Source organism: Leopardus geoffroyi, chromosome B4, assembly GCF_018350155.1.
Source record: "Leopardus geoffroyi isolate Oge1 chromosome B4, O.geoffroyi_Oge1_pat1.0, whole genome shotgun sequence".
Classification (NCBI taxonomy): domain Eukaryota; kingdom Metazoa; phylum Chordata; class Mammalia; order Carnivora; family Felidae; genus Leopardus; species Leopardus geoffroyi.
The window spans coordinates 61,633,334-61,655,214 of NC_059341.1; the positions used below are offsets into that span (position 1 = coordinate 61,633,334).

The following is a 21,881-nucleotide window of genomic DNA, read 5'->3' on the forward strand; positions in this document are numbered from 1 at the left end:
GTGTGTGTGTGTTATTCCTTTTTAAAATGTTCAGAGAAGGGGCACCTGGGTGGCTCAGTCTGCTAAGGGTCTGACTCTTGACTTCACCTGAGGTCACTGTCTCACTGTTTGTGAGTTTAAACCCTGCATCAGGCTCTGCACTGATAGTGTGAAGCCTGCTTAGGATTCTCTCTCCCTCTCTCTCTCTCCCTCCAACTCTCTCTCCAAATAAGTAAACAAAACTTTAAAAAAAAATGTTCATAGAATTTTGGATCATTTCCTAGTTTCTTGAATACAACATTTAATTGTTTCTTGTAAATGTATGTGCGTATAATGTACCCACTAGAATGGGAGAATTTTGAGGGTAGTTGCAGCATATTACTTCTTGCTTGCATTTCCCAAACATCTAATAGGTATCTTATAGGATTGGGAGCATAAACAGAATACTTTCTAAATATGTGCTTGCTTGGTTCATAGACTTTTTGTTGTGTTTTTACTGACATGTCCTAAGCTACAGACAGTTAAAGAAAAAATTCCAGGAGTGCCTTGGTGGTTCAGTCGGTTGAGCTTCTGACTTCAGCTCAGGTCATGATCTCACGGTTCACGGGTTCGAGCCCTGTATCGGGCTCTGCACTGACAGCTCAGAGCCTGGAACCTGCTTCGGATTCTGTGTCTCCCTCTCTGTCTGCCCTCCTCAGTCTCTCTCTCTCTCTCTCTCTCTCTCTCTCTGTCTCAAAATAAATAAACATTAAAAATTTTTTAAAAATCCATAAGGAAAGATGTTTGTTTTCATCTGCACATAAAGGTAGGAAAAGTAGGATGATATTCACAGTGGAAATTGCACATGGCATTACAACGTGCTGTTGGCGACCAAAATCCCCAGGACTGTGAGGTATAAAACAGGAAAGCAGTCTTCCCCTGTGAAGGATTGTTTGAGTTGTCACAAGTATCCCAGATCTTTTCTTTTCTCTGGTAGAATTCTCAAGTTGCTCTTTTATGCTTAGAGCAAGCCCTTTTATGCAAGGAGCAAGCCCTTTCAAATTAAACTTAACATTGGCGAAAATTACCCCTGGCCTTAAAGTTCCTGATCTGCCTCCTTTTTTTTCCATTTCTGGCTGGACTAAGTTTCAGAGAGTAATTTTTAATATTTTCTCTTCTCTCTTTTTTTTTTTCCTGCCCTCTCCTGTCTTCACTTCAAATTGGACGTATTTCATAAAAGGATGTCTAGGTAGTTCAGCCATTCTATTGAATTGAACTTAAATACTGGACAAAACACATTTTAGGTGGTTTTTAAACTAAAAGCTAATGTGAAAATATTGGAATATGTACCAATATAAACATATTATACTTAAGACAATATTCAATGCAGTTTAAAAAATTACATCATGTTCCTTCTAGTAGAAATCTTAAAGGGTATATACATAATTCACCTTCTGACTCATGATGTAATTTAGATTATATTTTATTAGACATTCTTTACAAATTTAAAATACTGCTATTTTTACATGCACAGAGGAAAATCAGTTTGGATAATTATATTTAGGCATTATTAAAATCAACCACAAAATAGAGACACTTTATTGTGTCATTTATCAACATACTTGATATGTATATCTAAAGTGCATTATGTTACAAAAAATATAGAAATTCAGCAGCACCAAGATACATTTACAAAATAAATACATCAGTTGACAAAATAAATTATGGTAAATGTGATAATAATAATTGGATTAGCCTTGGCAAAAAAATATTCACAATGACCAATGTGCAGTTTCATAGAGCAATGGGAAGACAGTTTTATTCCAATGCATTTACAGTATTTACAGACAATAAATATTTCTAATACTTTCCATATGTTCACTATTACAGAATCCTGTAATACGTCCTCTGAATGTCTTTGCTAAAGATTTCAATGCCTCCTGAAAAGAGAAGGAAGGGAAAGAAGAAGAGAAAATAGGTTACTTCTCCTTGACAAATAAAAGGGCATAAAAAATAAAGGAACATAGAATCACAATTGAAAAGATTCCAGGGATTTCTTATGAATATTCCCAATAGGAGTTACCTGTGGGATCTGACTCTCCAGAATCTTTGCTACAGGCAGGGTCTTTAATACCGTCCAATGGTCAACATAGTACAGAAAGAGAAAGGGCTTGCATTTCTAATTCTACATTCTTTGTCTGAAAAAGGAGACCCTAGGAGAATTTCCCAAAGCTGCCAACTGGAAAGTTTGGGAAGAGAAGGGACACATTTGAGAGTTTGGAAATAAGGCTAGGTTGTACAATCTATCATCAAATACACCTTGCTAGAAGTTTATTCCCCAGTGATGCCTGCCAAGGGTGACCCAAATGTTACTAATTCTGTTTAGGTTTCCATTTGGCCAATCTTTTGCTAAGATAATGACTATTAAGAGAGTAAAGTGTGTGATTTGGAGTAAATGTTGAAAGGATGTGTAATTAAACAGTATGCTTGGTTGATGATTTTATGTTATCGGTCATTCCTTTAGCTGTCCTTAAACACTAATGAATGAAACTATTTTTGGATTTTAGTTTGTGAAGTCAAAACTAAGAATTATTTGGCTCTCATTCTGCTGGTTTCTAGAAGCGATCTACAATTAGAAATCAGGAAAGCCTAACTTAGAGTATAAGAATCAATTGATATAAAAGCATAAAACGGCAGTATTTCAGCTCAAGGTGTTTATTACTCAGAATAAATTACCACTTGGGACTGACACCTTTTTTAACCCCTTCTAAAACACCATAGTCACAGTATTTTAAGATGGACTAGCAACACTTTCTCTGCTTTTCTCTCTCCCTTTCTCTTCTCTTTGTGTAGTATATTTCACTGAATACATAGTAGTTTCTAAGGAAGCAACTATAGAATTGAATTCGATTGGCTGTGCCATTGCATTAGCAGCCAGAGTGTGGGCAGAGTTTTACATGGCAGACCTATATGGGGGTGAGACCCACAGGAGAGCCCATTCTTGACAATTTAGGAACTCTACCTGCAGCTTAAAGAAAAGCAAGTTGAGCATTGAGGGTATTTTTATGTCTTAAAAAAAATTGACCTCTTCAACAATAGTTTTGATTGGAATGGTAAAATAGCTCCTAATTGTAGAGAAAATAATTTAAGATTAAATTTTAAATGGCTGGTGGGTGTGAATGTATGTTATGAATACAATCTTAAAGGTGACTGTAAAACTCAATAATTTGTGTGCTGTACCAATTTTAAAATGTTTTCTTACTGAACAGTATCTAGTGAATTGAACTTAAGAATAACACAGGCAAGGAGGGAATGAAGAGTATTTTCCACAATTATGTTCTCAGAAGGAAAGAAAGAGAAAAGGAATACATTAAGGACCAAGGAGGGGCACCTGGTGGCTCAATCAGTTAGGTATATGACTTCGGCTTAGATCATGATGTCATGGTTTGTGAGTTCATGCCCCGTGTTGGGCTCTGTGCTGACAGCTCAGAGCCTGGAGCCTGCTTCAGATTCTGTGTTTCCCTCTCTCTCTCTCTGCCCCTCCCCAACTCGTGCACGTGCATGTGCACGCTCTCTGTCAAAAATAAACGTTAAAATAATTATTTAAAAAAGGACCAAGGAAAAGATCTTTTCATTGTATTTCTCCTTGTCTATCCTGTTGGCTTGCTATAAAAGCACGTATTGGGATAGCCAAGTAAAACATAAAACATGACCTGAAAGTATACGTGTATGTTTAGTGCGTGTCTGTGCATATGACAACACTTTAGAGTTTTTTTGAATATTGAAAAGCTTTTGTATTATTTCTAAGTCACTATTTATCAAGAAAAAAATATCTGGTCTCAATTAAACGAGTCCTATTGTATCTGGACATCTCATTTGCAACATCAAAAGTTCCAAAATGTAATTTCCAACATTTAAACTATGTATTTCCCACTGGTTCACGTGCAAGGAGCCAGACAGTTTTAGTACAGTAGTTTCTCTTAAGAAATACTACTTATATTATAATAAAGCTCATGCTTGCCAGTTCATCAGACCTCTCAGGTCATTGCCTAATAATATAAAGAGACTAAAGACAGGACACTCATAAAAGGTTGGTTGCTTACAAAACTTTAAAATAGTTATTCTGAAAGGATTCTATTTGGATTAGAACATTCGCCTGGCCCCGTATATTCTCACCAGTACGCTCCTAAATTTCCCCGATCTTCCCTGAACCTCGGTTGGGTTGTACTGGGAGAGTGCCAAGATCCGGCTGCCAAACAAACAGTGCTTTCCATGAATGTCCCTCACAACCGGGAAACAGAAAGGAGAAGCAGAAACGTTCTCCTTCTTTCAGTCCTAGGTCTGGATTTGATTAGGCCGCTGCCTAATTTTTACTAGTCTCCTTTACGAGAGGGGTAGCTTTGGGCATAAGAGTTGATGAGTGCCGAATTTCATTAAATTCCCAGATACTTCAAATCTTAAATAAATGAAATCCATAAAAAAAGTATTTATACTTTTGTTTTTCTAAAATATATACATGTACACACACAGAGAGTAAGACAATGGTAAAAATAGCTTCTGGCAAAAAAGCCCTTGCATTAGCTATAAATATAAGGATCCTTTCTTAAAATACATTAAATATGTGCTTTGAGCCAAGATTCATAGGTTCGGTTACACATTATAGATCCATTAGATATTTGCAGAATAGGCCATTCACTCTGCTAAAGGTTCCTCTAGTGTCATTACTCATTAATTACTGAAGCTGTACTATTTGTCTGATATAATTATCCTTTTTTACGCTATTTAATGATGAGTTTTGTCAACCTGACTCAAAGAGAGAAGTGATGGTAAACAAGTTCAAACTCCTCTCTGAAACATCACCCTGTAATCCCATCTCTACTAGTAAGAGGAAAGACCTGGAGAAGTAACATGGGACTCTAATTAATGAGATCATTAGCTGCATATGACACATCCTTGTATAGTTTCCCCTTTCTTTCAAAGCCCACAGAAGACTTGTACTGTAAAGTAAAAAGGCAAGAAAGATCCTGTTGGTGGAAACATCTGAATCAAGAGGCGACACTAACATAGTCCTGGCCTAAAAATCCAGAAATGGGGAAATTCAGTTCTCAGGACTACTCAGGTCCTTCAGCCATGGAATGCCTGGGTTTTCTAGTTTATAAAATGAGATTAATATTTGCTGCTTTTTTGCTTCACAGAAACACACATATCCAGATAACCAATCAGCACTAGATCTAAAAGCACCAAAACAACAAGTTGCACTTTATTGTTTACTAAGACAAGCATTTAACCCACGTAATCTCATTTAATCTTCAGCCAACCCTATGAGGTTGTTACAGTTATTGTCTTCATTTCACATAAGAGAAAAATGAGTCTCAGAAAGACTATGTAGTTTGCCCAAGGTTGTGAACTTTAGTAAGTTCAGAGCCAAGATCTGAACTTAAGGTATTTGACCCCAAAGTCAATGAATGCCATTACCACCTGCATTTGTGAGCCAAGGATGAACAAGCCATGTAAATGTGAAGTTTTATTATTTCTACTGCAATACTCTAGAAAATGATTTCAACTTGCCAGTGGATAAATAGATACATGAGAAAAACTTATGTCCTTCCCAAGTCAACATTTAAAATTTTTCAGAAATCATGATTTTTTTTTTCATGTGTTGGTAGAAACCAGAGGGAAATTTAATTAAATAAATTCAGAGTGTATGTTTAAATTTTTAACATTTATTTAAATAAAGATAAATTTAAGGTTCAATTAAATGTAATGAAATGAAAAATGTGTCCGACTCAGAATTGTCTATGCTACAGTATTATTCAGTCGTATTTGTAGATTATATCAAAGCCTTCTGTGTTTGCCCCTGAAGTGAAAAAAAAAGTAAAAAATGAAAAACAATCGAGAAAGTTTGCCAAGGTGTGAGAGTAGGGGAATAAATACACTCCTCCAGCAAATGATGAAGGTGGTCCCTAGATTCTGAAGCCTGATGAAAAAAAGAAATTCTTTAGTGGAGGAGTAAAGAATTGGCGTTGGGGTGTGATGGTGGAGGAAGAGAAATGGGTTATTCAATGCTGGTGTGTATAGAGGGCATAGGAGGACACTGTATGAAAGCAGACAATATTCTGAGCCATCTTGCTTTCATTAAGCTTTGAAATTGTGGAGCAATTGATAGAAGGACAGAAAGGGAGGACATTCTAGGCTTGTCCAAGCCACAGTGGAAGGGACGTTACACACCCCAGCGGAGAGCACCGAGCAAAGGCTATGGGGCACAGAAGCCATTTACCGTAAATTGAGCTCCAGCGATGTCGCAGAGATGTCACATGGGTGGTCCCCATCTAGCCCACTCCCAGCCACACCAGAGTTTAGCCAGGCAGACCGAGTTCGCCGTTTCTTTTTTTCCTGCTCCTTGCGTTTTCCAGGTTTACCTTTCTTTTTCTTGCCGGGTGTCTTCAGTGGCTGCTCTTTGTATGTCTCCACCTTGTTGGTTTCCTGAGTTAGGTATCTGCCCTCATCGTCAGACCCAAATCGGACTGGGTGGTTCTTTGTGTTGGGAGCAGGCTTGGAGTTGGGGGAAACCTCCGAGGTAGCTCTGATTTCAGCTGTGTGGATTTCTGCAATCAGGTGGTGAAGGAAGAATCGTCGTCGTAAATCTTGGATAGATTTCCCCTTGTCATGAAGGAGCTGATGTTCAGACACAGCTCTTTTGCTTTAAGAAAAAAATAGCAGGAAAGAAGAAAATAATACAATTTTAGTTTGTTGGTATAGACCTCAAAGACAAGAGGAAAACCCTTTAGTTTTCTGTTTGGTCCTATACAGAGCATGAGCTGGAAGTGCAGCCAGCTTGTGAAGCAAGGAAAGTGCAGAGTGGGAAGGGAGGTGCAGGCAGCTAGGGGGCTGCAGCCCCAGATCCCATTTATGCCACTCTAGGTCTGTGACTTTGGTGAGAACACGGACATTCTCTGGCCTCATGGCCTCTCTCCATTTAAAAGGAAGGGGTCAGATTCAGAGAGTTTTATATTCTTCTCAACTTAAAACGTTATGATTCAGTTATACTCAGCAACGGACAGAAACCACTGAGATTCTTTTCAGGTTTTTCAGACTTGTGTTGGGAAAATAAATCCAGAAGTCCTAGACTAGAAATGAAAAGGAGGCTGAATTTACTTGAGTACTCACCCGGACACGCATGCATGCGCACAAGTGCATGCTCTCTCTTTCTCTCGCTCTCTCGCTCTCTCGTTCTCTCTCTCTCTCTCTCTCTCTCTCTCTCACACACACACACACACACACACACACACACACACACACACACACTGCTCCCCTATTAGGAAAATAATAATATTGACTCTCAAAGAACAGCAAGCTGTAGGAATAAAGGCAAACAAAGGCTGAAGATGAAATGAGCAGTAAAGCCTGTCTAGGTAACGACCTAACAGACTGAATTTTAACATAAAATAGATTACAGGTGGACAAGAACCTATATTTGAAAGCCAAGTGTCAGGGAGAGAATGTCTGTTTTTCTGTAGAGTAATGGGTGGTCTCTTTAAAATGCGTTTCTTTGTGTTTAAATTAAGATCTTTCTATTTCTTCCCCACATTGAGTTTTTTTTTTTTAATTTAGAATTTCAGAGGGTATTATCCTTAGTACTTAATTAAAAAATTCACTTTTCTACTTAGCCTTCTTAAAAAATCTCTATGAACAAATATGAAGTGACTTTTCTGTTTAAACAACACTCTAATGAAAATATAGTGGAAAAGAATAAACTAATTTTCCATCAGTCCTTTTAGATGACATCCTGACTCTTGCTTACATTGTCCATGCATATATTCTTGTATTATCCTGTCTGTATATTATTGACCATATGTAGGGATCATGTACATTAATCAGTCATATCATGCGTGCTTCAACTCTACCTCACCTTACTCCAATTTCTACCACTGTAGAGCTCTTCAAAGTGGTTCATTTACAAGTTTCTGAGGGTCCTTCACAGGGCGATACCCCATATATTCTTATCTCTCTGACACACAATATCTGGATCCCTCACGTGCCTTCATTAGTACAACTTCTTCAACTCCTCAGAGAAATGTAACAAATAAAAATAGCATTGTCTTCATTTTCTAGATGGGGAAGTTGAGGTTCAGAGAAACTAATGACTTGCCCTTGCCCTCAAACTGAGAACAGACAGAACCAGGGATCCAAAAACTAGGTCCTCTGATTCTGAAACCAAAGATTGCTTTTCAACTTCCTCAGTCCTTTCTTCTGTGGAAGAAGTGTATGTTGAGGAAATAAGAGGCAAAGGGCAGGGAGTAAAAAAGCCTGTGGTGAGAACCATGATGAAGGGCAAATGGATAGCAATTTATCAGCTTCCTTGAAGATCAACCTTACTGTTCTAACAAGTCCATTTTCATCACCAAAACAAAGAACTAGGATTTCTAGAAGTTTGGATTTCCACAGGGGGAATGAGAGATTTTCTAGTTCTACTGTGAGTCAAAGAAGAGTAAGACATGAAAATACAGGCATTATTTCTCTAGATCTTATAGCCAGAATACCAGCTTCCTTTTAGTATTTTAGAGTGTGGACCGGCTTTAAGGCATGCAGCTTGTTCAAAAAAGACATGACTTAATGGAAAGGAATTTAACAGGAGCCTGGTTTAAATGAGGCATGAAGGAGTCTCTCTTCCTTTTTGAAGGTGCCACATGTGACTAGATTAAAATTCACTTACTTTATGGCCACAGTTAGTATTCTGGAAACTTTTAATAATATACAAATTTGAGGTTTTGGTATAATACATTTATACTCTCTAATAACATTTTTAAAGAATGGGACTGATTTAACTGCATATTTTATAAGTATTGCAGTTTAATGAGTATCTTTTAGCAAAATGTCACAGTAAAAGAAGTTCTTAACCAACGATCAGTTATAGTATCAGGGGCTTTTAGTTCTTTCTCAATCCTGGCAGATAACCACCGCATCTGTATTGCTCTTCAAATGTATATAATACAGCCCATTCTAGCTTAACTCAAAGCCAAAACTTTTAATGGTTGGTATGTTCTAATCAGGCCACCACTGTGTATGCCCCCTCTGCCTGGCATGTATGTCTGTCATCTTGGCCAGCCTGTCAACTGTGAGTCACAGTGCCTTCTTAACCCAAGCAGTGCACTTTCCCAGGATGGTTCTCATGAGAAAAGGAGTGATCATTCTATCCTTCTATTTTATAAAAAGCCTACAAAGATGGCACAACTTTGTCCAGTTTAAAATAGTATATCTCTTGTGGCTTACAAAGTTTCTTTCTGCCTCTTAGGAGGACTTGTTAATCTAAACTGAGAAAACACAGATTTTCTTAAGTGCTAAATCTGAAATGGAGTTAACACAATTAACAGTTCAAAGACTTCTGCATTTAAAATATTGTCAAGAATGAATTTCTGATGGGGCAACTGTGCTCGAGGATCAGGAATATAATAGTATCTTTATCATCAGCAAGAAATTAGATCCATAGAACTTTCTATTTATTTTCAAAACAAGACATGAACTGACACAAGGGTAAATGACTAGCATGTACAAACTAGATACACATAGGTGGGGAACAATGAATCCACATTCAGGAAGCTTTCAATTTGGATAATTCTTTAATATTTAAGTGGCAAATATGGCCTCAATAATAGTCTATTACTCTGTGCCTCTGCACACATTCCACAGCACAGTGGTTCTCATGCATTTATTACACACCTAACATGGTATGTTTATGGTCTTCTTTGATTATTGTAAAAAAAAAAAAAATTGCAGAAATATGGGTGAAATGCTTAACACGGGTAACTCTAAATTCAGCCAAAATATAGCTCTTCTGCTTTCAAGAAAAATCACTCTCGGTAGTTTTCAGAGAAGAGTAAATGTCCAAGGAGCTATCAAGGAACACAGGGAGTAAAGGGAGGGATAGGATTGCCTCTCCCAACACAGAAGCAGCAGCATATGCTTGTGCTGATGCTCAGCTACTCAGGAAGGAGTCTGGGTTTGAGAAGAAAAGTTCTGTGGTACATGCAAGAGGCAGGGTCCGGGCCTTAGAGTGAGGATGACTCACCACAAGTCCCTTCCAACCCAAATGACTCAGTCAAAAGTTATGCTTTTCATTAAATGGAATAGACCCAGTCTGGCTCCCAAGCAAATCAGCCAATTATGTTTTAGGTTTCTGAATTTGCTGGGATTCCCTGTCTAACTTAGACACAAATGCTGCTACCTGCCCAGAGCCATGTTCATCTGGACAAGAATATCTCGAGGCCTCACTTTGCAACTTCCAATTTATTCATACTCCAGTCCCATTAATTAAAATCCTTTGGACTATGACAACTTATAATTGCTTCCTTTGCAGGGCTTAGGAAGTGGTATTGTAGTCCCCCCCCGACCCCCCCCCCCCCCCCCCCCGCACCGCCCTCCAAAAGTTAGTCCCTAGTTAGAAAAAACAGCTAAAGCAGTTTCCTTAATATTTGGCATGAAGAGTAATGGGGAGTAATACAATTTGATTATATGTTAACATTTCTTTCAAGAAATTAGGTTGATTTAATGTAATAGTAGACTAATGTTTTGTCTAGCACAAAAAATTTACTGTTATTTGGCACCAATGCAAAAATAATGACTTGTTTTTTTTTTTTAAACTCCTTTTGGCTGCAATAATTTGATGGAACATCTTCATCTACTGATGATTTCAGCCTTCATGAAAAACCATGGCTGTAATTTGATGATCTATTAGCCATTAACTATAAGAATGTTTTGTGGTAGTTTTATAACCATCTGCTGAGTGTGAGTGTTTAACTACAATATTATATTTCACCCACAAACAAAACTATAACAGAGTCTCTGGCTGGTAAATGGTTTCTGATGTGTATTTTGCAAGGTGCAACAAAGAAAGAGTTAAAAATAGCCTTTAGGACAACTTAGCACTATTTTTATGTCATAACTGTGGATTTAATTATGGTCCATTTACTGTTTCTCAAAAGAGAAAACAGGTATTTCTCAAGCAACTTTAAAGAAAAAATTGGCTCTGTTCCAAGACAGTATTTCTTGGCCAGTATTTAAGCATGCTTTTAAAAATTCACTCCTCATCTCTATTAATACATGGATTTTAAATAATTTAAAACAAGTATCAAAAGGAGCAAAAAGTCTAAAGACAATTTTCAGAAATACACCAGCAAAACATTGATTTGAAGAATACAATATAGCTTTATCTTTAGTACAATGTTTTACACAATTTGCCTTAGGAGATTCATAATAGATTTTCATTTTGGTGCCAAGGTTCAGACATGTCTAAAGCAATTTCATTTAAGGATTTTCTGCTTTTATAGTAATAGACCAAGGGCACATATAAAACAGTTGCCTTTTTGTACACCGTTGGGAATTTACAAGGAAGCACCATGAACTTGACTGTAAATATTGGATATTGCTATTTTTATTGTTAGTGTAAAAGCTCCTTAATTCCTTCTCCAGAGGCAAACTCCTCTCAGTTCTGAAACTTTATGGTTTTCCCATCCTGAATACTGAGTCTGCAGGTTCAAGATCACCCAAACATGGTATTACACACATTAACATACTGCTAGGTCCAACAGATTTGTATTAAGATAGTGTTACTCTACTGTTCTTCCAACTTTGCAGTCATACAACATGGTGATATTGCTCTGGTGTGCTTGGATGTATGATTATGTTAAAGTCAAAATTATCCTTAAAAGAACCACCAGATGAGAATGCCAAAACACAAGTTTTCAGTCTACAATGCAAATATTTGACGGCAGATTAAAGAGCTGTTAGCAATAATTCCAAGAAAAAACAAGTTTCCACACCTAATACTCATTTTGGAGTCAAGCACTCCAGCGTCCCTGAACTGTATCAATACTAATGTTGGAGTTGTGCCATTGCAAAGTTGTTACTACTTTATTATATAATATGCCTTCATTATGTAATGTGGTCCATTTTATATGCTTAAAATTATGTCATTCATAATAAAGTTAGATGTAAGGCTTTTGCATTGCACGCACAAACTGCCACCCACATTCAGCATGTAAATCAAGCGCACACAGACATGTGTACCGTGGCTCCCTCAGCTCCTTCCGAGTTATCTGTCTCCTGTAATCCTCGGGGTTTCAAACCCTTCCCAGGTCCTCAAAGTATAAACGTTTATTTTTCACTAGAGGCAGATCATCTTTGTCGAAAGGAGACTCTGCGCTCCCTCTTTTGGAAACTCGTATCAAATTTGTCTCTTGACCGTAGCCCCTTGAGGTTCAACCAGTTCTCCCGCTGGGGTTTCAAGGACACGGTCTCAACCCCCGGCAGGTAGCCGGATCTCCCTGCTTTTTAACTCGGGCAAGAAGCATCAGTGACCGCTGCGAGCCCTCGGCAGCGCCCCAGCCTGGTGGCCTCTCCCCCTGGCCTTCCCAGCCCTCACCCGGCGCCCAGAGGAGGACGGGGCACTTACAGCCGGCGGCCGAGTTCCTCCACCGAGCGCCCGCAGGAGGGCACCGAGTAGCTCAGCAGGAACACCGCGACGCTCCACTGCTGAACCAGCCGCCGCAGCATCGTATCCTCTCGCTCGCGGGACCTGCAACAGAGTGGAAAGGGACCCGAAGTGTCAGTCCGGAATCTCCATCTCCCCGTACTACCACGCTCCCGCCTTAGCCTCTTCTCAAATAATCTCTTCAACACGAAGGGCATCTCCCAAGTTGCAAAGAAAAAAGAAAGGAAAAGAAAAGAAAAGGAAAAAACAAAACAAAACAAAACAAAAAAAAAACACCAAAAACACAACTTTCTCTGAAGCCTCTCAGCACTTACTTATTTAGGAACCAGCTACTGCAACTGTGCTTTTTCCAAAACCACACAGGCAAAAAGGCACCAAAAGGGAAGAAAAAGAACAACAACAACAAATCAGAGACGTTCCTCTGAAATAATAACCACAATGAAATGGTTGTATATATGCATCAATGATGCGCAGCGTGTTTACACCTCTTCCCTATCTATGTCTAATTAATCTAGCCGGCAGTGCTAGGTTCGTGGAGCAGAGCTAACTCCTTCCTAAAAAGAGAAGAAAGTTTCCCCCTCTGAAGTCAGCGTCTTTGCGAACCAGGCCGTCTTGTTCCAGAGCCACTTGTAGAGACCCACATATATATACATAGCTGTCTGTCTACCTCCTCTGGTGGGCTGGTTGCTTCCGGAAAGTTGATTCCACACACCCTGAGAACAAGTTTCAAGTGCGCGTGTCGTCGATCAGGAGGGCCAGGTGGCAACGAGGGCGGGTTAATAGCGGCGCGGAGGGGAGGCGGCGGCCCGAGCGGCAGGGCAGCGGCGGCCCCGCTTCACGGGCGGGGAGGCATGCTGGCCGGGCGGCGCAGGTTGGAGGCGAGTTGAAAGCCTAGCAGAGGAATGTTCACACGCTCCCAGGCAAACCTGCCGGAGAAGTGAGCTAGTCGCAAAGAGGTGGCGCCCTTGGAACGCGCGCGGGGCGAGCGAGGGCGCGGACGCGCGGGGGGCGGGGGCGGCGACGGGCGGCCCGAGCGGGCCCCGCGCGGCCCGAGAGAGCAGAGGGGAGCCCTGAGCTGGGAGTGTGCTGCGAGCCCCGGAGCTCCCCGCGCCTTCGGCTCCGCCGCCCCCGGCGCTGCCCCGAGCTCCGCCGAGCCCCACCCCAGGGCGCCAGTCCCGCCGAGCGCAGTCCTGGGGCCGGGGGCGTGGGTGGATCTGCTGGTTGCCGCTGGGTCCGACCGGCCGCAGACTACGCGGCGGATCTGCGAGCTGAGGTCCCCGAGGGCGTGCGGGCGGCCGGGAACAGTCAAGGCTCCCGGCGAGCCGCAGCAGCCGCGCCTGGCTGGACGCGCGGGCCCCGAGGCTGCCGGGGGCGAGCGGGCAAGGAAGAGGCCAAGAGTCGGGGCCGCAGAGGGCGGGCGCCCGGAATACTCGGCGGGGAGGTCGCGGGCCTTTGGCCCGTGGCTTTAAGGAGCCCTGAGTCCGCCCGGGATCTCGGGGAGCGAGATGGGAACCCTCCTCCCTGGCTCTTTCCTGGGACCCGCTGAATGGGGAGCATCGGCCAAGGACGGGGGAGAGCCTTCGCTTAGAAGAGTAAAAGAGGGTTCAGACTTCAGGTCGAGATTGGGTTTCTTGCTGTCTCAGAACAGCTGAGGACATCTGGAGCTGGTCCAAGAAAACCCGCATACATGACGGAGACCCTCCTTTGAATTGCCGAGGTGGACCTACACTCCTGGGGAGCGCACAAGGCCCTTTCGCCCACCGACAAGAGCCTAAGCAACCCTTTCCCGGACAACCTACTCTGTCGCCCCCACCCCACCCCACCCCCCGCCCAGTCCCCTGTTACATATTCTGGGACGACTCTATCCGTGTCGCTTCAGCCCGCAGATGAAGCGGAACTATCGCTGTGCGCTGCTCTGCCTCGGAGAAGAGAAGGGAAAGCAGGGGGTTCTTCCCAAACTATTGGGCGGGGAATAAAGACTGCTCTGAATTACTGGGCAGTATCATCTAGGAAAGGATTGCCGCGGATGTGAACGCCCGCCCCGCGGGCTCCTCTATCTTTCTGAAATGAACTCGGGTAGTTGAGAACCATTCAAGGGATGTTTGTCTTCTAGATAGACAAGCTCACTGGTAGGTTTTTAATACTCTCTAGAAGGCTAGTAGAATTTGGACACTTGAGATGATTTGGGGGAACCTGACCTTTATCAAGCCTGGCTTCCTGGCTGATGCTCCGCAGATTTTACCCAGGGTGGGTGAAATAGCGCCCTCTCCCCGACCCTCGCGGATCTCGGCTCCCTTTTCCCCGCTCCTTAACTGCAGTTAACTTGAGCTGCCTACTTTGGGTTGAAGTCACCCCTTCTCGCAAGCTCCTTTCTCCCTCATTTGATTACTCCAAACTCCATACTTAAAAAACTTGGCTTCCTCCGACTGGAAAAAAAAAAAAAAAAATCTGGGAATTTCCACAATTCCCCTCGTTTAGGAATTTCTAAATGTTAGATCTGTTTGCATGGCATGAAAAGACAAAGTATCAGCACTCAGAAATGTCAACCTTTGAACCTCTGACGCTTTCTGATTTATAATAAATTCTTTCCAGAAAGAAACAGGAGCCTTAATGTAATCATTAGATCTAAAGAGGGAAATACGTTAAAAAAAAAAAAAAAGTAAATCACAAATGAACCCTTTAATACTTGCAAGTTGTTTAATATTAAAATGATAATATTTGCTTCCACGATAAAAAACCCAAATGTACTTAGCCAAATTTCAAACTATCCGAGGTTTAAAAAATCATCCTTCCTCCAATAAAAGGTTAAAACAAAAATCAGATTGACAATATTAAATCACCTATGCTGTAAATAAATTCATTTTACTCTCAGAACATTATAAATTAAAGACTGCCATCATTAGGCTGCTTTAATTTATGTTGCTTTTTCTACTAATGAAACAAAAATGGACCCCCCCCCCTTTCCCTCCCTCCTTTCTTTTCCCCACACACTTTTCTGGTGTTAATGGCAAAACATCTATCAAATATTTTTAGAATTTCCTCTCCTCCACAAAAAGAGAAAATATAGACACAGGAAAAATAAATAGCCTTTATATACTTGGAATACCGAAGTTCCCTCATAATTTATTACTTCACCTTTTCCTTGATTTACAGTCTTCTCTGCTCTTCTGGCCAAAGGAAGGGGATCTTCTCAGCAGTCTCTTCCAGAAATAATTTTTTGTTGTTGTTCTTCAAAAAAGTAAAATGAAGTCTAAATGAATTAAAAACTTCCTGTAAGGAGGCTTTTCTGCTCCCACTAAAGGCAATTATTGGAAAGCAGGTACCTCTTCTAAGCTGCCCTGTTTCTTACGTTAAGTAGAAATTCTCCTCAATATATACTCAGGACCCTGACTTTTAGCCTTTCTGAAAGGGATGTTTTCTGACATCATAATCTAGTTCCCAATATAACTGAGTAACCTCCGTGATAATGCTGAGACCACATGACTACACATGAGATGACTCCACACTAGGAGGGTTTTTGTCTTTTTTTTCTTTTTGGTGGTGGGGGGTGCTTAGGAGTGCCAACAGAGGCTGAATGTTTGCTTAGGCCTTGCTATCGCCTAAATGCACCTTGGCAAATAGGAGGATTTGAAGGTCTGTCTTTAATCTGAAGTATTTCCATGTGAAGACAGGTTAGCATTGTGAGAATTACACCTACACAAATGCCTAGCCCATGAGCAAGCCCCAGACTTCTACCTTCCTGTCCCCAACTGCAACATTTTATCCCAATTTTAAGAAGAGATTTTCTAAAATTTTAAGTACACTTTTACTCCTAAATTCATGTTAAAATAACCAACTGGTGTATATCTCCAGGGATATCTCCTACTGCAATTTAGTAAAAACCATTCATGTTTAGCTTTTTCACCTTTCTCCCTTTTTTCCTTCTCAGCCCAAACAGCAAGCAAATAAACATACAAACCAGAAAGGTACCTATAGCTCTTTAAACAGTGCACCTGGGCTCAGAAATTCCCTTCTTACCAAAAAGCATCCCTTATCTTATTACCAATAACATTTGCCAATCTGTGTAGCTCCAAGCTATATTTCTAAAATCCTATGAAACCCAACAACTAAACTCATTTCTTCTCCTTTTTCTTTCTTTACATAGAGAAGCTTGTGAAATTACTTCAAGAAAAATTGTCACTTGATTCTATTAGGATGTGGTCTGAGACTTGAGAGGAGGTCGTTGCCAGCTGACCTCATGGTATCAATAAAAGGGACGTGATACCTTTAAATCCCAAGTAGGGATAGGAAAGGGTGTGTTTCATTACTAAATCTCTTGTAGTTAGATGATAAGACTCCAACAGAGGCTGTCTTCTCCAGGAACAGGACTGGTTGCTGACATCTGCAGGAACTGCCTCAGGGAGAAGTGCCTAGACACGAATCAGGCTGATGAGATTCTTATTGGGAAAGTGGGTCTCACATCATCTTCACCCTTCCCTACTTCTTGGGCAATGTTCAGCTTTCCCCAAACAGGATCAGAAAGTTCAGCAGGGAGGCACTTCCCTCCCCTGCTACCCAGGCCGTGAGCCAATGGGAGCAGAGAAGGTCTTTAGGAAATGGGGGTCTCTAGGGGCCAGTTCTCCAAGGTCAAGCACTTATGCACCTGTGCACCTCCTAAACTCAGAACCGTCATAACACTTCTGAGGCGTCTTCTGGCCAGGGATGCTGCTCCTGTGTTGGGGGGGGGGGGGTAGGGGGAAAGGTTAGGAACAGAGTCCTGATATCCTGGACTGATGCCTGATAGATGCCCTTGGCTGGGCCAAGTTCTTGGCTCCCTGCAGTAGGCAACTCTGAACTTGTGCGAGACCACAGGGAGAGTCTCACCTGGCTCAGACGACAACCCCTCAACCTGCAACTGATCTTGGGTGGGGCGGTGCCACACAGCCTTCCTGGCAGGGGCCCAGCTCCTCTGTGAGTAGAATTGTCCTTTCTTAAAAAGTGAGCTCTGCTATCTGCAAGGCACTGCCCCCGGAAGTCACTGGGACCTCGAAAGCTGTTTACCTCCCTGACACCATTCTTTACCTCTGCAAAACAGGGCAGCTCTCATTCTCTCCCCAAGGCAGCACCGGGAGTAGGGTGCCCATCCTCTCCGGCACAAAGGCATCCGGTACCCTCACTTAGACCGGCGTTGTATCTGTTTCGCTTTCAGCTTGTTATTATGGTGTCTTGGGGTTCTGCCTGCCCTTCCTGGGACTGTCAGAGAGAAGGCCTTTGGAAAGCAAACATGAAAGCTGTGCTCTCCCTCTCTGGGGGTTTCTGGCTTGGTGGTTGCGCGCCTGACGCAGGAAGGCGAGGTGTGTGTCTCTGGGGGAAGGAGTCCAGGATCTTCAAAGAGGCCTGAGCACCCCTGGACGATCTTTATCAGCCTCGCAGCATCTCCCGCAACAGAATTAGCTCGCCGGTTGCAGATACGATCCCCGCGGAGGATGCAGGCTTGGCTCCCGGGGATCGTAGGCTTGCTGAAAAGGTCAGAGGCCTGGGAGCCTCTTGGCGGTCTAGCTACGTTTCCTGGGTTTGGGGGCTTCTTTCCCTGAGAATCTGGATTCCCGATTGTTGCACAGAATCCATTCTGTCCGGAGCCTTAGAATTGAGGCCTTTGCGCTCCGCCCCCTACCGCTGGGTTTTTGTGCGCGGTTTCGCTCCCGGGTACAGTCTGAGTCGCCCGCCCAGCCCTCCCCCTTCTTCGCGGGAGGGCCCTGGCTGCAGGCGAAAGGAAACTTCAGGAACAGTGTGACCCGAGGACAGGGTCCGAAGGCGCGAGCGAACTTCCTCCAAGCGGGGCTCTCCCCTCCCTTCTCCCTCCTGGTCAATCTATGACTCAAACTTGACATAAGCCCCTGGCAGACGGTGACGACGAATTCCCAGTGGGGATGGGGAAAGAGAAGGGTGGGGGCAGATGTACCCCACCCTTCCACCACCACCCCCTCCTGGGCCCTGTCCCGGTCCAGGTCCGGGTCCCCATGGGGAGGTGCAGGGACACTCCTTCCTCTCCGAACCCTGGGCTTTGCTCTCTGCCAGCTTGCCTCCCGCGCGCCGGTACAGCTCCGGAGCCCCGGGGCCCGTCTGTTTTATTTCATTTAACACGATCTGTAAAGCCAACGCGGGGTGAGGGGCCGCGCCGGCGAGGAGAGGAAATGAAGGGACGTGGAACAGTTTCCTCTGCCAACTCTCTCCGTCTGATTCTTAGAATCCAGTGGCAACTTAAAGGACTGATGTGAGGGCAAGAAGGGTTATTAATTCTCGAAGTCCGCTGTCTATATATAGCTGCTCAGTGGTTGCAGTTGGCGATCGCGGGGGGTGTAGACCGTGGAACACAGGGCATCTCTCCAGGGCATAAAAAGCAACCTAGCTGGTGGCTCCTGTGGAGTTTGTGAACAGCGCGGAGCTGGCTGGGGGAAGCCAGTGAGCTGTCCATGGTGGTTAAGAGTCCTTGACATACGTGTTCGTGCTGTCCTGGCGAGGCGCAGACCACCCCCCGCCCCCCAACGCCGGGGGCAGAGACACCCTCGAGCCGGAGCCAGCCAGACACTGAGCCGTTGCGCGCCGGGCACGAGGCTCGAAGTGTTCGTTTGCACAACTCCGGACGAGTTCTCACAGAGGCAGAATTCCAGAGATAGACGGAAACAAACTCTGGAGTCCAAATTGTGGGTTTCCTTTTAGCTCCTTCCTGAGGTGTCTTTCCTCCTCCAGCATCATTTAGCTTGCTTTGAGAAACGTTGGTCCATCCGGCAGCCTACTTCCCTTCCCTGTTCTAAGCTTCTATTCTCAAATGAACAAGCCTGATTGATGATCATGTTATGCTTCTCGTATTTGTTAAAAGCATCTGCGAACTGAATACCGGATAGTATCGCTATGGTAATGTCCACAAAACCACTTTATTGGCTGGAGAAACTGCTGCTGGGAGATTGTCAGGTGTCGCAGGGCTTTCCTAGGGATGGTGGGGGTCCTTTGCAGAATAGTATTATTCAGAGGAGCAACTTCTTTATTATTTACCAGACCCCTGAGCCCTGTGATTGCCGCTCTTAGCAATGGAGGAAACAAAGAAATTCCCATATAATATTGCAATACTGTAGGTCCATTCTCTGTGAAGTCAGTTTTCCTCAGCTCTTGTGACATGTTCTTATGAAGAACTGTTTCTGAACTTAATTAAGCTCTTATACATGTTGAAGGCTAAGAATGTTTTGCCTTTTTAATTCTCACATTTAACTTTTTGTCTTTTAATTTCTCTTGTCAATTCCCCCCACTTATCTCTCTGAGCCGTCCCATCTCCATCTGAATAACAAATTCCCTTAAATACTACAAAAAACTACAAAAAGTTGTAAACATTTATAACTTTTATTTGACTTTTGTGCCTTTATTTATGGAGGCATATCTAATTAACATCCAGTACATAACAGAACCTTTTATATATTTCTGTATAAATCAGGAGACATCAGATTAGAACACATGACTTCTTGTTTTTATCCCTCCTTCTTATGGTGGTGCGGTACTTAAAAAAGAGAGTGAGAGAGTATGTGCTTATAAACAACCTTGAGAATGCCTGGTGTAGACTAGAAAGTATGGTGACTGAGTAATTTTTCACAGTATTTCTCTCTCTCAGTTTTTGGATCTACAAAATAAAAATAATTAATGAAGAAAAATGGAACCTTTATATATATCCTTCTAAATTTTTTCCCAAGTCAATAAAATTGACATAAAACCTTTTACTTTCCCTTTCTCAATTTATAAAAATAAGTGAAATCAGACTTAAATGTGTACCCAGTTTCTTAAAACGTATGAAACTGGAATAATAATATCTTATTATTTTGTAATTCAGAATTTAGTTTGTTCTATGAATCCTTTGATAGTCAACTTTCCCCTATACATCTCTTTACCCTCCTTTCATAGAAGGGAGAAAAAATAAAATGATGTAAATAGATTTCATTCTTTTATCTTTATCTGCTCGTAACTTAGGGAGCTTCCTCCTCAATCCCCCCATTGGTAATTTGGCATTTTCCTCTGTCCCATGGTGATTCCAGTTGAGAATTCTCTCTTTGAAGTTTATCTAATTTCCTCCAGTTTCTTTATTTTTTAAAAATTACTTTTCCCCAACAGCTCATTTACTATATTTTTAAGATCTCATTCTTTTATCCATTAAATTTGATAAATTTATTAGGGAGGGTTTTAGTCCTTCCCACTAGCAGCTCTGTTAAAGCTGCTAGACTATTTTTTCTGCTTTCGAGGGGAAAACATTCTATCCGTAATTGTCTATGAACGAAACAAAGACAAAAAGTCAATTAGTCTCTTGTTTGTGTTCTGCTTACCTTCCCAATATGCCCAACACTGCTATGCGCCTTGAGTAGGTCTTCTGAAGATATCTGTGGGATCAAATTGGATTGTAGTTCTTTCTACCTGCACTTTTGAGAAATGAAAGCATAGTTTTAATTATTTTAGATCTGTTTTCAAAATTCATTTATAAAGCTCTTTGATCTGCTATTGGGAACCCTTCAGAAAGTATGTTCTTTTAAAAACTGGTGGATATGGGGGCAGTCTGTATTTCATTCAGTCTCAAAAGCCACTCTTTCCTTAACAGTTAGTGCATGTATTACATGCTTTTCCTGAAGGTATTTCCCTCTTCATTTCATTTGTGCTTCACTTCCCAAAGAGTGGTAAATGAGGGAGAAGATAAGGACTTTTATTGTATCATAATATACTGAAGTCAATTATTGTGTGAAAGTACTTACGTTAAGAAAATTTAAACTGACCTTAGCAGAATTTTGTTGCACTTTGCTCCTTTAATTCTCACCCTGCTAAACTGTAATTATACATAAAACTGCCACAGTATTTTTAATGGTAAAAAAAAAAAAAAAGGAAGCTGCTTTTTGTGGAAAGGATTAAACATTTTTTTTTTGTCTTATAAACACAGGTCATATTCTTTGTAAAGCGGTTCTTAACAGGCAAAAATGTACATGTCTATAGCAGTTAAATTACTCTTTAAAAGACCTATGATGGCCTTAAATTGAGCAGGAACTCAAGTGTGGTTGAAATGGTTCCAAAAAATCCTCATTTTAAAAGAGTTTCATTGTCAAGGTGCACCAGGATGTTCTTTTAGGTCTGTAATACACAGTCTGGGCATCACAGCCATATATTTCCCTCATCTCATTCCAACTCTGGTGTGGTAAAACCAAAGAGACACAGGATCAAGGAGAGTCTGAGGATTTGCAGGGAAAGGGCTGTGTAAGTACAGTGAGTACAGATCTCTAAGATCTTCCCCAGACTTCTAAACAGTTGAGAAGGTAGCTTGTTTGCTAAGTAGTGCAAAGTGTCTCCAGGTCTATCGCTGGAGCTGCTGACATAATTAATGATTTCATTCAGAGCCTGAAAGAAGGTACTTGTATTCCCTCTGGCATGGGCAGGC

At 42.0% G+C, this 21,881-nt stretch overlaps 1 protein-coding gene across 4 annotated transcripts; it reads right to left on the reverse strand.

Moving 5' to 3' along the window:
- Positions 1–1,425: 1,425 nt before the first annotated feature.
- Positions 1,426–15,795, reverse strand: PTHLH (parathyroid hormone like hormone). Of its 4 annotated transcripts, none has more exons than XM_045463939.1 (5): positions 13,113–13,226; positions 12,760–12,783; positions 12,407–12,529; positions 6,236–6,658; positions 1,426–1,898 (listed from the first exon to the last, which is right to left on the reverse strand). In XM_045463939.1, the coding sequence occupies exons 3-5, from the start codon at positions 12,505–12,507 to the stop codon at positions 1,889–1,891; spliced, it is 534 nt and encodes a 177-aa protein (XP_045319895.1). In that variant the 5' UTR covers positions 12,508–12,529; positions 12,760–12,783; positions 13,113–13,226; the 3' UTR covers positions 1,426–1,888. The 4 variants fall into 4 exon arrangements, with proteins under 4 accessions (XP_045319895.1, XP_045319893.1, XP_045319896.1 ...); XM_045463937.1 differs by having other exon boundaries at positions 12,760–12,788; positions 13,113–13,214; XM_045463940.1 differs by lacking the exons at positions 12,760–12,783; positions 13,113–13,226 and adding an exon at positions 15,581–15,795.
- Between the last annotated feature and the right edge of the window lie 6,086 nt (positions 15,796–21,881).

Excerpts from the sequence above, each read along its gene's own strand:
- PTHLH (XM_045463940.1), bottom strand. The coding sequence starts at position 12,507 with ATGCTGCGGCGGCTGGTTCAGCAGTGGAGCGTCGCGGTGTTCCTGCTG. Across the intron at positions 6,659-12,406 it reads GAGGAACTCGGCCGCCGGCT|CAAAAGAGCTGTGTCTGAAC; the intron begins GTAAGTGCCCCG and ends TTTTTCTTAAAG.